This window comes from Phycodurus eques, chromosome 13 (assembly GCF_024500275.1).
Source record: "Phycodurus eques isolate BA_2022a chromosome 13, UOR_Pequ_1.1, whole genome shotgun sequence".
In the NCBI taxonomy this organism is placed as follows: Eukaryota; Metazoa; Chordata; class Actinopteri; order Syngnathiformes; family Syngnathidae; genus Phycodurus; species Phycodurus eques.
Genome location: NC_084537.1, coordinates 9,050,169 through 9,064,986, shown reverse-complemented (window position 1 = coordinate 9,064,986; position 14,818 = coordinate 9,050,169). Strand labels below are relative to the sequence as shown.

At 42.6% G+C, this 14,818-nt stretch overlaps 1 protein-coding gene across 3 annotated transcripts in view; it reads left to right on the top strand.

Annotated features, from left to right (window-relative positions):
• The window catches only part of lig1 (ligase I, DNA, ATP-dependent), a 60,646-nt gene extending 49,809 nt beyond the window's left edge, over positions 1-10,837 (top strand). For all 3 annotated transcript variants that reach the window (XM_061695077.1, XM_061695076.1, XM_061695075.1), the window contains 5 exons: positions 2,235-2,387; positions 3,663-3,716; positions 6,817-6,960; positions 7,996-8,088; positions 10,666-10,837. In XM_061695077.1, the coding sequence (XP_061551061.1) occupies positions 2,235-2,387; positions 3,663-3,716; positions 6,817-6,960; positions 7,996-8,088; positions 10,666-10,740 (519 nt within the window). In that variant the 3' untranslated portion in view covers positions 10,741-10,837. The remainder of the gene's footprint in view (positions 1-2,234; positions 2,388-3,662; positions 3,717-6,816; positions 6,961-7,995; positions 8,089-10,665) is intronic.
• The last annotated feature ends 3,981 nt before the right edge of the window (positions 10,838-14,818 follow it).

Below are 14,818 nucleotides of genomic sequence, written 5' to 3'. Positions count from 1 at the left end.
GCGGGTCAGCTCTATACAGTTTCAATGATAAAAGGAGTCCTCCATTACTTTTATCCCTTTAAAAAGTGGAACCAAAGTTCTACTCAAGTTTCGCCAGTAATCCCAAAATTTAGCAGCCTTGTCTGCAATAACACTTGCAAATAAGCCTCAAGAAACTATATCTGAAAATTAACAGGCAGTCAGCCATTTTTCTTCAAAACAGCAATTTTCCGGTTATTTTTGCTGATTTTCAAGAATTCTGCGTGCGGGAATAATATGATCATAATTGAATTTTTACTAGGTTTAGGGGTGTAACAATACACAAAGGTCACAATTCGATACATATCACAATTTCTGACCCATGGGTTTCCTAAACGATTCGATTTATAAAAAAAAAAAAAAGAAAAAAGAAAAGAAATTATCATAGCAAAAAATGTACTATTTGTTCAGAACACTTAATTATACTTGAAATAATAATAAAAATAGTCACTGAGGTAAGAGTCTTCCAGTATGTGCTGTAAACCAGGAAGTTGATAACAAAATATGTAAAAACAAAGAAACATTTCTCTAACAAAATAGCTCCTGTTTAAAAAGTACTCAGAACTAAACTACACGGTGGAGTTTAGGAAACAGTTTGAGCCTTAAACTGCAACAATGTAAACAGTGAGGTAGCAAACTTCCTATCTGTCCTGCGATCCAGAATTTATAGGAAAAACAAAAAACTTCTCTTCTGTTTCACTCTCTGCCCAGGAGTCGTGACACGTGCTACACACCCAGCGCGCTCCGTGCAGCCTCACATGCGGTTATGCTTTTAGGATTGTCCGTAGTCACGAACGAACTCTTCCACAGCCGCTTCCAGTATTTCGGCTCACGTTCACAATGTTCGGAGGACGGGGTTCGCTATTCGCCAATTCTTCGTGATAAAATGCGCGGTTACAGTCATGTACCTTTGTGTAGCACGGGATGTCCATTCAACCGCTGTGATTGCGTCGGATTCAGCGGCATTTAATTCTACTTGAGCCATGTTTCTCTTCCTCTGCTCTCCTCACGTCGTCTTTTGAACGAGCAGTATTATCCTAGCCATGTAGCCACGTACAGGCTTGGTCACTGCGCTCACCGGAAAAAGGTAATCCCTTGACAATGATTATATGCAGTTTGAGGAGCCTTGAAGGAGAAATGCATCATTAACATGCATTATTAACATTAACCTCCATCCATCCATTTTCCGTGCCGCTTATCCCCGGATCGCGGGCGTGCTGGCGCCTATCCTAGCTGACTCTGGGCGAGATGAAGGGTACACCCTGAACTAGTTGCCAGCCAATCGCAGGGCACATATAGACAAACAACCATTCACATTCACACCTACGGGCAATTTAGAGTCTTTAATTAACCTACCATCCATGTTTTTTGGGATATGGGAGGAATCCGGAGTGCCCGGAGAAAACCCAAGCAGGCAGGGGGGGGGGGGGGGGGGAATGCAAACGCCACACAGGTGAGCCTGGATTTGAACCCGGGTCCTCAGAACTGTGAGGCAGATTTGCTAACCAGTCGTCCACCGTGCCGCCTTACACTAACTTAAATATAATAATAATAATTATTATTATTATTGTTATAAGATTGCACATATATGTATCCACATATGCTGTATGTGGAGTGGAGGCACACCGTTAAAATGGCGTGTCTCAGTACTGCCATTTCAAAGCCGAAACAGGATCGTGTATTTGAAAACTGCAATTTCCGCTTTCGATACAAAATCGTTACCGCCCTAACTTAGATTAGTGAACAGCTTGGCAATAGTAAATTGAGAAACCTTTGAAGTTTTGCCAATGAATGTGGGCAAAAAAGAGCAGCAAGTCAGCCATTTTGCTTCGGAAACCATTTTCTTGGGATTTTTGCTAGTTTTCAGTGGTCTGTAATGAATTTTGCGTGGAAAATTGAGCCGATCATTACTGAATTCTAAATGGATATAGTAGACAGATGGGCAACAGTAAGTTGTGACTTTTGAGATTTCATCATTAAACGTGGGCAAAAACAGATGAGCCACCGCTCAGCCCACCCCCCTCTACGGTGGAGGATGCTTTGATTCTTAAAGGAGACATGCATGTCTGACATGCTTTTGCCAGAATTCCCCCCAAATCACGAAACCTTTCACGCTCATTTTTGAGCTAGCCTGTCCATGCAGTTTTCAATGAAAGGAATCCTACATTGCTTTTTTTTCATCCTTGACCATTCGTTAATGTGTCATCACTCCGCAGTTAAAGAAGGATTACCTGGAGGGGGTTGGTGACACGGTGGACCTGTGCGTTATCGGCGCCTACCTGGGTAAAGGCAAGAGGACGGGGACGTACGGCGGCTTCCTGCTGGCCTGCTACGACGAAGACAATGAAGAGTTCCAGTCGGTCTGCAAGGTGCGGGACTAACGACTGTGCTAACATTTGTTATTTTCTATAATGGTCCGTGTAATGGTAATTAGCGAAACCATTACAGGTACACAACTTTTACCTCCTTTTTCGGATAGCTTATGCAGCCCGTTGAGGCAGCAAACTAGTTGGGCCTGCACTAATAGCGCCCTGGTAAGTATTTGAAATCTACTTTGCCTTTTTACATTCTTCAAGATTTAGCAACAGCAAACTTGCAATTTTTTCTGCGTCCCGTTTCGGCAGCAAACTAGTTGGGGCCTGATTACACTTTTATAATATGGTAGCGCATCATCACCTCAAGTTTTTTTTTTTCTATTTAGCGAGTCAAGTCATTCTGCAGCTCATTTTGGCAGCACACTAGTTAGGCCAGAGTTAATACCGCCATTGGCTGGTATAGCTTAATTTTTTGTTTTCAATCCACTATGCATTTTTATATTCATAAAGACTGCAAATTCAAACTTTTGATTTCTTCTGCAGCCTGTTTTGGCAGGAAACTAGTTGGGCCTCAATTAATGCCACCGACTCATGAAGTGCAAGTTTTGAAACTTTACGACTTTAGCTAAACATTACACTACAAAAAATTTACAATTTCTTCTGTAGCCTGTTAAGGCAGCAAACTACTTAGGCCTGAATTAGGTTGGAGTGCAAGTTCTTGAAAAAATGTCACGCCTTTAAAAACAGTTCAAATCTACTCAAGTGCTCAACCTGAATATTATTAATACCACACTCATTGTTTCAAAATGTATCATGTCCTCAAAATCACCTTGTAAGACCTACATACCACATTGTCTGAATGATTTCATGATTTTTTATTTTTTTACTGCATCCTGTCTTGGCGTAGCAATCACTAATTGATTATTGACAATTTGGTCGATTGTGTCTGTCAACAGTTGAATACATGCTGCTCTCAGCTTCACTTCTGTGGGTTTACTGTCTGTTTGGGTTGCATCAGCTGCATGGTGTTTGTGTGTGTATTTTTTTTCTTTACGGTTTGTTTCTTTAGCTTTGTTTGTGTGCGCCTTTGAACTGTCACTTGTATATGTGTGTGCATGTGTTTGCGTGTGTGGTTGTAAAGTTTTTAAACAAGGACCATGCAGTGTTCCTGTCTCCAACGCTGGCAACAAAACACACACGCACACTACCTGCTAAACCAGTGATCTCTTCTACTTGTTCCAGTCTAAGTAACACTGCAGTGACCGAAATATAATTTGATGTTTTTATCAGTGCGTTAGACTCGTGACTTCTTCTCTGTGTCTCATCCAGATTGGGACTGGCTTCAAGGATGAAGATCTGGAGCAGCACCACAAATTCTTGAAGGTAAAGTGTAAGAGTCGAGCATCGGCACACTGTTCAGTTCACATTGACTACATTAAGGGAGCAAAATGCAAACTGTAGCAACAGATATAATGGGGAGAACTTCAAACTCTTTGCACTAAATTCTATTTAAGATGCTCAAATGAACAAGATAATGTAGGCAATAAAATAAGTGTTTATATATATATATATATATATATATTAATATATATACTTTAAGGTTTAAGATCATCCAGCAAATGTAAATATAAAACTCCCCAAGTGAACTTAAAATGCTGTTTTTAAATGATGGTTTCATTTATTATGGAAACAAAAATATTCAAAGTTACCTAGCCCTGTGTGAAAAAGTAATGCCCTCCTAAACCTAATAATTTGTTGGGCCATCCTCAGCAGCGACAGCTGAAATCAAGCGTTTTGTATAACTGGCAATGAGTCTTTCACATCTCTGTGGAGATGTTTTGACCCACTCCACTCTTCCTTGTTTGAATTCAGCAAAAATGGAAGGTTTTCAAGCATAAACTGCCTTTTTAAGGTCATTCCGCTCCATTTCAGTCGTGCTAAAAAAATATTGGCACCCCTGGCTCTTTTCCAAAAAGTGACTATCGACAAATAGTGTAGCTTTCTGTTATTGTTGAAGACATTTTGTGGACTCCGAGACTCACTCCCAGCTACAGTCGGAGCAGCAAGATTTTGTATCACACATCTAAATTTCAGTTTAGTGGCTTCAAACACAAATACCTCAGCAAACCTAGAGACTTTGTCTGGTGGTGGTACAGACTTTTCCAGACTCTGGAGACAGCTGCAGTCAGAGCAGCAAGCCTTGACTTTTCCATTCCAGTGACTGTTGCCAACTTTCCGGATTTTTCGCAATATTCAATCGACTCTTTTTCAGAAAGAGACTATTAAGATCTTGTTTTCTGGTGATATGGAAGACTTTTGTAGACTCTGAGACTCTTCCAGTTGAAGTTAGAGCAGCAAGTTACACATTTTTCTGAAAGATGAGGTTTGATTGACCCTGCTCCACGTGGAAGGTGGCAGTGCTTAAAGTCCAATGAATTGATATTCTGCCAGACTGGACCAACCGCTGAAAAACGCATTGAAACAAACTCATATTTGTCGTTGAAGACTTCAAGGAAATAATGCCGTGTGAAAAACACCGCTTCCAAAGTATTGACGTTACGCAATCACACTGATTTGGGGGGGGAACAGTCCTCGCCCCCGTCCTCACCCGGCTCGATCAGATCCCAGCGTGCTGCTCCGTAATCAAGCGCTCTTTGTGAGTATGATGGATGGCGGATTAAAGAAGGCTGATGGGAGCCCGGCTGTGACTCGATTGGCTGCATTCACACATCAGCGATGGGCCGACAGCTTGCAGCCAATACTGTAACTTATTTTTGTTTTTATTTTTACATGTATTTATTTTTCATACAATAATGACGTAATTAAAAATACATAGTGTTTTACAGGGTGAGTGTTTTTAATGTTTTTATTTTTGACCTCTCTCTCAGCCTTTTTGGTCCAAAATCGTTTCAGCTACGATGATAAAGCCCTCAAGAGCCCATGCCAGAAAAGCAAACGGAAGCCAGCCATTTTACATAGAAGCAGAATTTGTGACCGATTCCTCAGCAGCCCAATACTGTAAAATAATTTATTTTTGAACAGATCAATTTCATGATTAAAGATATATACAGTGCTTTGAATAAGTATTTGCCCCCTTCTCAAATTCAAATTTTTTTGGCATAGTTTCCCCACTTTAATGTTTAAGATCGTCAACCAAATGTAAATTATCAGACACAGATAACCCAAGTAAACATAAAATGCAGATTTTAAATGATTTTATTTACTAAGGAAAAAAATATAGTAAAAAGCTACCTGGCTCTGTGTGAAATGATTACCTACAGACCTGTTCAGTCAAGAAATCACTGAAATACAAAATTAAGTCGGACAAAAGATCTCAAAAAGCCACGATCCAAAGAAGTTCTAGAAAAGTCGAGAAATAAAGTAATTGACATCTTATCAGTCCGGAAAGAGTTACAAAGCCATTTCTATAGCTTTAGAATGCCAACGAACCACGGTGAGTGCCATTATCCACAAATGGAGAACACATGGAACAGTGGAATCACTGAATGGTTCCCAAGACTTTTGGGAGAATATCGTATGGACTGATGAGACGAAAGTGGAACTTTTTTTGAAGGTGTGCGTCTCGTTACATTTCAGAAAAAGAACAGCATAACAACAGTCAATCATGGTGGTGGTAGTGTGATGGTCTTGGGCTGCTCGCTACTGTAGGACCTGGATGACTTGCTGTGATTGATGGAGCACTGAATTATGCGCTTTACCAGAAAATCCTGAAGGAGAAGGGTTAGGACATCAATCCAAAACACACTAGCAAGTCAACTTCTGCGAATGGCTTAAAAAAAAAAAAAAAAAATGGTTTTGGAGTGGCTGAGTCGAAGTCGGACTTGAATCTGATTGAAATGCAGTGGCATGACCTTAAAAAGGCTGTTCATGCTTGAAAACACTCCAGTGTTGCTGAAGTAAAACAATTGGGCAAGGAAGAGTGGGCCAAAAGATTTCCACAGTGATGTGAAAGACATGCTCACACAGGCGAGGCTGGATTTGAACCCGGGTCCTCACAACTGTGAAGCAGATGTGCTAACCAGTCGCCCATCTTTCCACCCTCGCCCATCGTCATGAAATTTAATAGCCATGTCTGTGACGATAAAATGCGCACAAAAGCATCACCACTTGATGTTTGACGACTTTGGACCATTTGCACAGTATTATATCAGCATTACCACGTTACTGGTACACTACATTGCTCAATGATTCGCTGCACTTGTTTTTTTTTTGTTTTTGTTTTTTTATCCTAAATGTATATTTTGTCAATGTTGCTTGTTTGCTGTAGTACTAGAGTGGCTCCATCTCCCAGCGACAAATTCCTTGTGTGTTTTAACGTACTTGGCCAATAAAGATGATTCCGAATCTGATCAGGAACCCATGCTCGAAATCCAACAGAAGTCCGCCATTTTGGGTCGAAGCGGAAGATCTTCAACAATTGTGTGTCCTTAGCAAGCCTCCTTTATTGTGTGTTTTCCGCCAGGAACACATCCTGCCCAATCCCCGCCCCTACTACCACGTGGACCAATCGGCCGAGCCCGACGTGTGGCTGGATGCCGTGCAGGTTTGGGAGGTGAAGTGTGCCGACCTGTCACTGTCGCCCGTGTACAAGGCCGCTATGGGAATGGTCAGTTCGTATGCTGTTCCTCACCATCATCATCATCATCCTCCCTCCACACTCCTCTTCCCTCACGCTCCTCCCTCCTTCCTATTCTCCCTCACGGTCCTCCTCTTTCTCATCTTCCTCCTCCTCTTTCCCATTCCTCATCTTCTCTTCCTTCTCCCTCCTCTTCCTCATTCCTGCCTGTCTCATCTTCCTTCCTGTTCTTCCTTAATGCCTCTCTTTCATCTTCCTCCCTCCCTCCCTCCCTCCTTCTCTACCTCATTTCCTGTCCTTCCTCTCTCAACTTCATTCTTCATTTTCCCCGCCTTCTCTCATTTCTCTCCTCATTCCTTATTCCTCCCACCTTTCCCTTCTTAATTTCCTCATCATTCCTTATTTACCTTCCTCCTCCTGCCTCGTCCTCCTTTCCGCTCCTTCCTTGTCCTCATTCCTCCTCCCTCTTCCTTCCTCCACTGTCGTCCTCCTTTCTCCTCCCACATCTTCCTCATTGCTCTCTTCCTCTCTCCTGCCTCTTCTTCCTCACGTCTTCCTTAGTTCTCCAACATTTTGTCTTCCTGCTCTACCTTTTCCTCCCTGCCTTATCCTTCCTCACCTTTTCCGTCTTTCTCATTGCTCCCTCATCTTCCTCTTCCTCTTTCCTACCTCCTCTTCCTCATCCGCCCTCATTTTCATCCTTTTGGTAGCCTCCTCATTCTTCCTCCTTTCCTCCAACATCTTTATCCTCCCTCCTTCCTAATTTTCCCCCACCCTTGTCTTTCGTTGTTATACTACCTCTTTATTCTCGCTCCTTTCTTCCTCCTTTCCTCATCATCATTCCTCCCCATTTTCATTTTCTACTCTTTTCATTTCTTTTTCCTCTACATAATTCCTCCTCTTTCTTTGTCCTCCTCCTTCCTCTTCCTCCTTGTCCTTTCATTTTACTCCTCATTCCTCCACTTCCTGCTTTTCATTTTACTTCTCCCTCCTAGTTCCTCATTCTTTTTCCTCCTCTTCATTTCACTGCCCTTGTGCTTATTCCCCCCCTCTTGTGTTTTTCAGGTGGATCCAGAGAAGGGAATCTCCCTGCGTTTTCCTCGCTTCCTTCGCATCCGAGATGACAAGAAGCCCGAAGACGCCACCAGCGGAGCTCAGGTGATCCGCACGACGGCCGGTCGTTTTTGAAAATACGACAAACCTTCTTTGCAGCGTTTTGTTTGTGGCCTCCCCCAAAGATCTGACCTGTTAAGTTTCTTTCAACTTCAAGGTTGAATGCAAGTACAACGGCAAGGCTGCTTTACTACAGGCTGTATAACAGCAGCTTTACTGCTGCCTTCTGCCTAATAAAGTGGGCACCAGAAGCACAGTATAATGTACAGCACGACACAGCACCCTTGCATATATTCATTGATAAAGTGTGTACTAGACACACAGTATAATGTACAGCACACTTACACGTATTCATTACTAAAGTGTGTACCAGAAACACAGTAATGTATAGCGCACTCACATATACTCAGTGGACGTGTTAATCCTCCATCCATCTGAGGGTAGCTGTCATAGAAGGGCACCTTCTACACCTCGCCGATATTAATGAGAAGTGATTATAAGAGAGAGATTTACTGTGGGAGGAAAACTACGTGAACCTTTTGAAATTTCTTAAATGTCTGCATAAATTAGTCGTAAAATGTGGTCTGATCTTCATCTAAATCACAAGAATAAACGGTCCGCTTAAACTAATACCACACGGATATTTGATTGTTTTCATATTTTGTCTGAAAACATTGTAAACATTCACAGGACAGGGAGGGAAAAGTATCTCCCAAAGTATTTATGTTCATCAGGCCACCGTTAGACAAATTGAAAGTTCACTACTGTTGTTCAGTAATCTGTACTGAGTGGCTATCTTCTAAAGACGACTGTAAAAGCCAAGCGCAGAATGCTCAGTGAAGTAAAAGAGAAGCCTCGAGTGTCAGCTGAAGACAGCTGAAATTTCTGGCACATGCCATCCATCTCTGTTGTCAAATCTAACGTACGTAAAACGTGAAACAAGAATTAGGTTTGTGGGAGAACACCAAGGAGGAAGCTGCTGCTGTCTTAAAATAAAACATCGCTGGTGGTTTGAAGTTTGCTAAAGAGCACTTGGATGTTCCAAAGCACTGCTGGCAGAATATTCTGTGGCCTGAGAAAACCAAAGTTCAATTGTTTGGGAGGAACACACCACGCCATGTGTGGAGGGAAAATGGCACAGCACACCAATATCAAAACCTTATCCCAACTGTGAAGCATGGAGGAGGAGGGAGCATCGTGGGTGGGATATGCTTTCTCCCTCAAGGCCTGGAGGGCTCGCTATCATCAATGGAAAAAATGAATTCACAAGTTTATCAAAATATTTTGCAGAAGAACTTGAGCCCATCTGTTGCAACAGGACAATGATCCATAACACAGAAACAATTCAACAACACTGCAGAAGATGAAACTACAGTGGAATTCCTGACCTCAATTTGATTGAGGTGATGTGGCATGACCTCAAGAGAGCTATTCAGACCAGACATCGCAGGAATCTTGTTGAACTCAAACAGTTTTATCAAGATCGGATGGTCCAAAATTCCGCCTGAATGTTGTGCACGTCTGACCTGCAACTACAGGTAACGTTTGGTTGATGTTACTGCTGCAAAAGGCGGGTCAACCATTTATTAAATCCAAGGGTTAAATTTTTCCTCTGTCCGGTGAATGTTTACATTATGCTCTGTTTAAAATATGAAAACATACTGGAGTTACAGTTCTGTGAAATAGTATTGGTCCCCTTCTCAAATTTTTATATTTTTTGCATAGTTTCGCCACTTTAATGTTTGCGATCATGAAAAACAAATGTAAAATCAGACAAAGATAACCCAAGTAAAAAAAAAAAAAAAGAATTTGAGAAGGGGGCAATAATTCTTTTCACGGCAGTGTTATTAATGCCACTTATACTGCTTTTCAAGGCACAAACATCAATTGCAAACATTCATTCACAGCTACAGCTGCCCTGGGGGCAGTCTGATGGAAGTGTGGCTGCCATTCTGCGACTACAGACCCTCTGACCACCAACAAACTTTCAGCCACATTCATTGATAAGCAATGTGGGTTAAGTGTCTTGCCCAGGACACAACAAAGACATATGCTCGGGCAGGGATACGAACCATCGACTCTCTTGTAGCAGAGCGTGCACCTGCCCTCTTTTCCACATCGCCACAATTGTATTAGTTTAAGCAGACTCTGATTTTCCGTGTGATGATAAAGTTTATGACCAATGTATGCAAATTTAAGACATTCCGAAGCGTTCACCTGCTTTTTCTTCCCACTGTAGTACGATAAAAAAATAATACTGTGATTTCAGACCATCTCTGAAGGCAACATAAGACTTGATCAGGATAGATAGACAATGTAACTAACCATTTAAATACATTTGGAACAATCATTCAGTTGTGGTCATAATTGTGATTTCAAACTGTCCCTGAAGGCAACAATAGAACTGATTAGGATGGATAGAGTGATGTATAGACGACGCATTTAATGACATTTTTGAAGAATCCCTCGGGTGTTTTGTGATAACAGCTATGATTTCACATTGTGCCTGAAGGCAACCCCAGACTCAATTAGCTTTTCTTTCAGTGCTTATGTTTTATGTCAGGAAGGACGTTATTGATTTTGAAGGATATTGGATTCAATCCCTCCTCTTTCTCCCTCAAGATTGCCGACCTGTACAAGAAGCAGCAGCAGATCCAGAATCAGGGAGACAAAGCCGACATGGAGGACTACTATTGACCTGAATATAGTATCAATAATAGATATTGATATCAGTCTGAATGTAAATACATGTATTTTTTTCAACTTGAATGGAAATAAAGGCATCTTTTCCACATCCCGGCTGTCGTGTAGGTCTGCTTGCTGATGCTAGTCAATGTGTGCTAATTCGTGTGTGTGTGTGTGTGTGTGTGTGTGTGTGTGTGTGTGTGTGTGTGTGTGTGTGTGTGTGTGTGTGTGTGTGTGTGTCAGTCAGAGTATTGGTTTGAGAGAGTGCGTGTGTGTGAGTGAGACTGTGACTGTGAGAGTGGTGGCGAGTGCATTTGTGTTTGCAAGTCTGTGTTTCTGTGTGTATGTGTCACTCAGGATGTGTGAAGGTGTCAAGAGTATTTGTGTGTGTTTGTATGTGTCATGTTTGTGTGAGACTGTTTTAGACTGTTTGTGTGTTGTAGTCTGTGCATGTGTTGTGAGACTGTTTTAGACCGTTTGTGTGTTGTAGTCTGTGTGCATGTGTTTGTAGTGCATGCGTTTGTAATGCCTACATCAGGCATAAGAGCGACTGTGTGTGTTTTGTTCCGTGGCTGTTACTCCATTTGTGTGTGTCAGTGTGCATGTGACTGAATTTCCAAAACGTCCTCCTCCTCCTCCTTATTGCTGCTGCTGCTGCTGTTGCTTCTGAATGGAAATCAAGCAGCCAGCAGAGCAGAAAATATTGAAAATGCAAATATGGAATGAGGTGTTCTCAAAGCCTGTGTGTTGTTACACTACACTGTGCACTTTCTGTGACGGGTCTAGAGCAGTCCAGGGTGCTCAAAATTGGTCTCTGGAAGTATTTCCTGACCTTTACTGAGACAAGGCACTGATTTTACATGAGAGAAGTCTTTCCATCCATCCATCCATTTTCTGTTCCGTTTTATCCTCACTAGGGTCACCGGCGTTCCGGAGCCTATCGAAGCTATCTTCGGGCGAGAGGCGGTGTACACCCTGAACTGGTCACCAGTCAATCGCAGGGCACATACAAACAAAACAACCATCCGCGCACACATTCACACCTAAGGGCAATTTAAAGTCTTCAATCAACCTACCAAGCATGTTTTTGGGATGTGGGAGGAATGTGTGTATTATCAGATTTAAAGATGAAATAAGTCAGAAATTGGAGTTTGATTTGTAAGTTACAACAAGCAAATGGCAGCAATTTAGTGGAATGGCCCACACAATAGTAATCAAATGGAGGGGCAATTGTGTATACATGATCATGAATGATGAGTCAATAACATCATTTTCACTGCCATAACTCCCCTCAGACGGAAACGGTCAATGCCATGTGGCCCCTGGTCTAGGTTGGTCGAGGTAGTTAGGGTCCTCATGGTCCAGGTTTGTCTAGAGTGGGCCGAATTGGTCAGGGTGGTCTGAGTTGGTCAGGATGGTACTGCCAGGCTGGTCGAGAGTGGTTCAAAGTATTCTAAAGGGGTTACTGGGTAGGCAAGAGTGGTCCTAAGTAGTCTACGGTGGTCCGGTTTGGGCCCCCTGACATCTGGATTTTGACCGGTTTTACTGTCGCTTCTCTTCTTTAGATTTTAGTTTTTCCTTCCCAGCATGTGGGGTCTAGACCAGGTGATGTTGTTGATATTTGGAAACTTTGGGCCTTTGAGACTATTTTGTGATGAAGGGCTACATAAATAAACTTAACTTGAATTCAAGGTGTGTAAAAGCTCATTTGGATGAGTTAGAGAACCAGATGCTCAGACTGTACAGGTCAGCTCTGTTCTGGTTGACTTCCTGTAGGTGGATGTCGTCCCAACACTTTTGTCCATCATGGTGTCTCTGTCTTCCCCTCCCAATGGCCTCTTTGTCCACTCTGGCAACAAAGGCTTTGTTCTCCTCCACCTCCTCATCCATCTGTCTATCCCTCCTCATCACTGCTAACAAAGACTTTGTTCTCCTCCTCCTCATTCGTCCGTCCCTCCTCATCCCTCCATCTTGGCGCTGACTGTGACATCGCTGCCATTCCAGGCCGTGAGGGAGAGAGCGGGAGGCACATATGCCGCCATTGTCCTAAGCCGAGGCCCTCGAAATATCAATAGTGTTTTTCTTCACGGCGTTGGCTACTAACCTTTAGGATCTCATCATGTCAGGGACTTTTTTTTTTTTTTACTGTCGGGCCTGCTCTGTTTGCCAAAGCCAGGAAGCCTCCCTCACTTCAAACCGTTCTTAACACATAAAAAGAAAAATAGCCCAAGACTGTCAATGTGCTGCCAGTTTGTAGTTGCCTGCCGCATATTCTAATAATCCTCCATCAAAAGATTATAAGAAAAAGTCAAAATGTTGAAAGAGCGGATGTTCTCAGAGGGACGTGACCACAGAGTTGAGAGTGTCACACAGTCTCATCAGTAGGTTACAACAGAGAGACTGGAAGAGTCACAGAAAGCCATGGAAGTGAGTGGCCTTGGAAATGTTTATGGCTCAAACTGCTGTTGTAAATTTTGATGTTCAGCTCCTTGTTAGACAACAGCAGGTTGTGCAGGATGGCCAGGCTGCAATGGATGCCAAATGGGCAACTTTTATCACATACTGTTGTGTGGTGCTCTACAATGTTAGTTAAAACAGCATGAGAGTCCATTTAATGAAATGAAGCGCCGTAGGCAGACTCCTTTGGGGAACTGATCCACCTCAGATTTTTTTTCCGGTCGGTCAATGGACAACCCTGCCAGCAAGAACCACACTTCAATCATCACCACCAAACTCCCTCAGAGCAGGACAGGAGGGCGGTAGGAGACAGGAGAAGTGGCTGTAAAACAGGCCAAATATCCAGATGTCATTTTGTAAGGCAGGGCAAGAGGCAATTTGTATACTAGGTGTAGTTTTACCAAATCCAAGAGTGTAAAAATAGCCTTAAATTGTTATACATTTCTACCGATGTAACCACTCTAATTTCCGAACTGGCTGACTTTAGCTTCAGAATCACCAAAAGACCAGTATGTTGCAAGCGAAAGATATATATATATATATATATATATATATATATATATATATATATATATATATCCGAACCGCTTTTTGTCACTAGTGTCGCGGGCGTGCTGGAGCCTATCCCAGCAATCTTCGGGCGAAAGGCGGGGTACACCCTGAACTGGTCGCCAGCCAATCGCAGGGCACATAGAAACAAACAACCACCAACCGAATGGTTGTTTGTTTCTATGTGCCCTGCAATTGCAAAAGTGCCCTAGAAAAATATGCCATCTTTAAGACTACAGCAGAATGACACACGTCCAGAGAGCCAATCACAAGCGATGGCTTCAGATGCAGGAAGTGATCTGAAAAAAAACATCAGAACCTTTGCGGGTGTTTTTCAAAAATAACTAAAATTGTAATCATGGAAATTTCAAGTGTAATTTAACTACACATTTTCTCCCAGTAATGTAATGGATTAAAATTACATACATTTTGTAACTAAATTAGCTCATTACATGTAGTTAGTTACAGATCAACATTGCCAGTTAAGGGTTGCCATGTTGTTTAAGAGAGGTGGTTTGGGTTTGTCCTGGATCAAAGCTCATGTTCTATGATGTCAATGTCATGAAGGGAACAATGAGGGCTTGGTTCTGCATGTAATGCAGCTTCTGTAGCGTTGGCACAAAATTCTGCACAGTCCCCCTCAGACTCCAACAGACCACCGCCAATCTGCCACGTTTTTTGCCGCTATTTTGACCAATGAGGTGGCAGATGGTCCGTTTGGTTGTGCGGTGACATCGGCGGACTCTATTAGGAGAGGTGGTGATTTGTCACCAGTGGACAAAATGTCTGCCGCCAGGACCCCCAGGACCTCCGAGCATGAAAGAGACTCCAGGATGAGCATGATGATCAAGACCCTGTCGTCTTCCTCGTCCTCCGCCATCGTCACTCATTTGTCCCTCAGGTGTTTACATCATGACTAATGACTGCCTCTAACTTTGCAGAGCCTTTCTTTCTGAACGCTACTCCTTCCAAACCGTCATTAGCAGCCATGGGAAAATTTCGTGCCTTCAATCTCTGCAAGATGTGCTGTTACCTTTCCAAGCAGTGCTCCACATGGTGGCACTGTTTTTAAACCTCAATAACA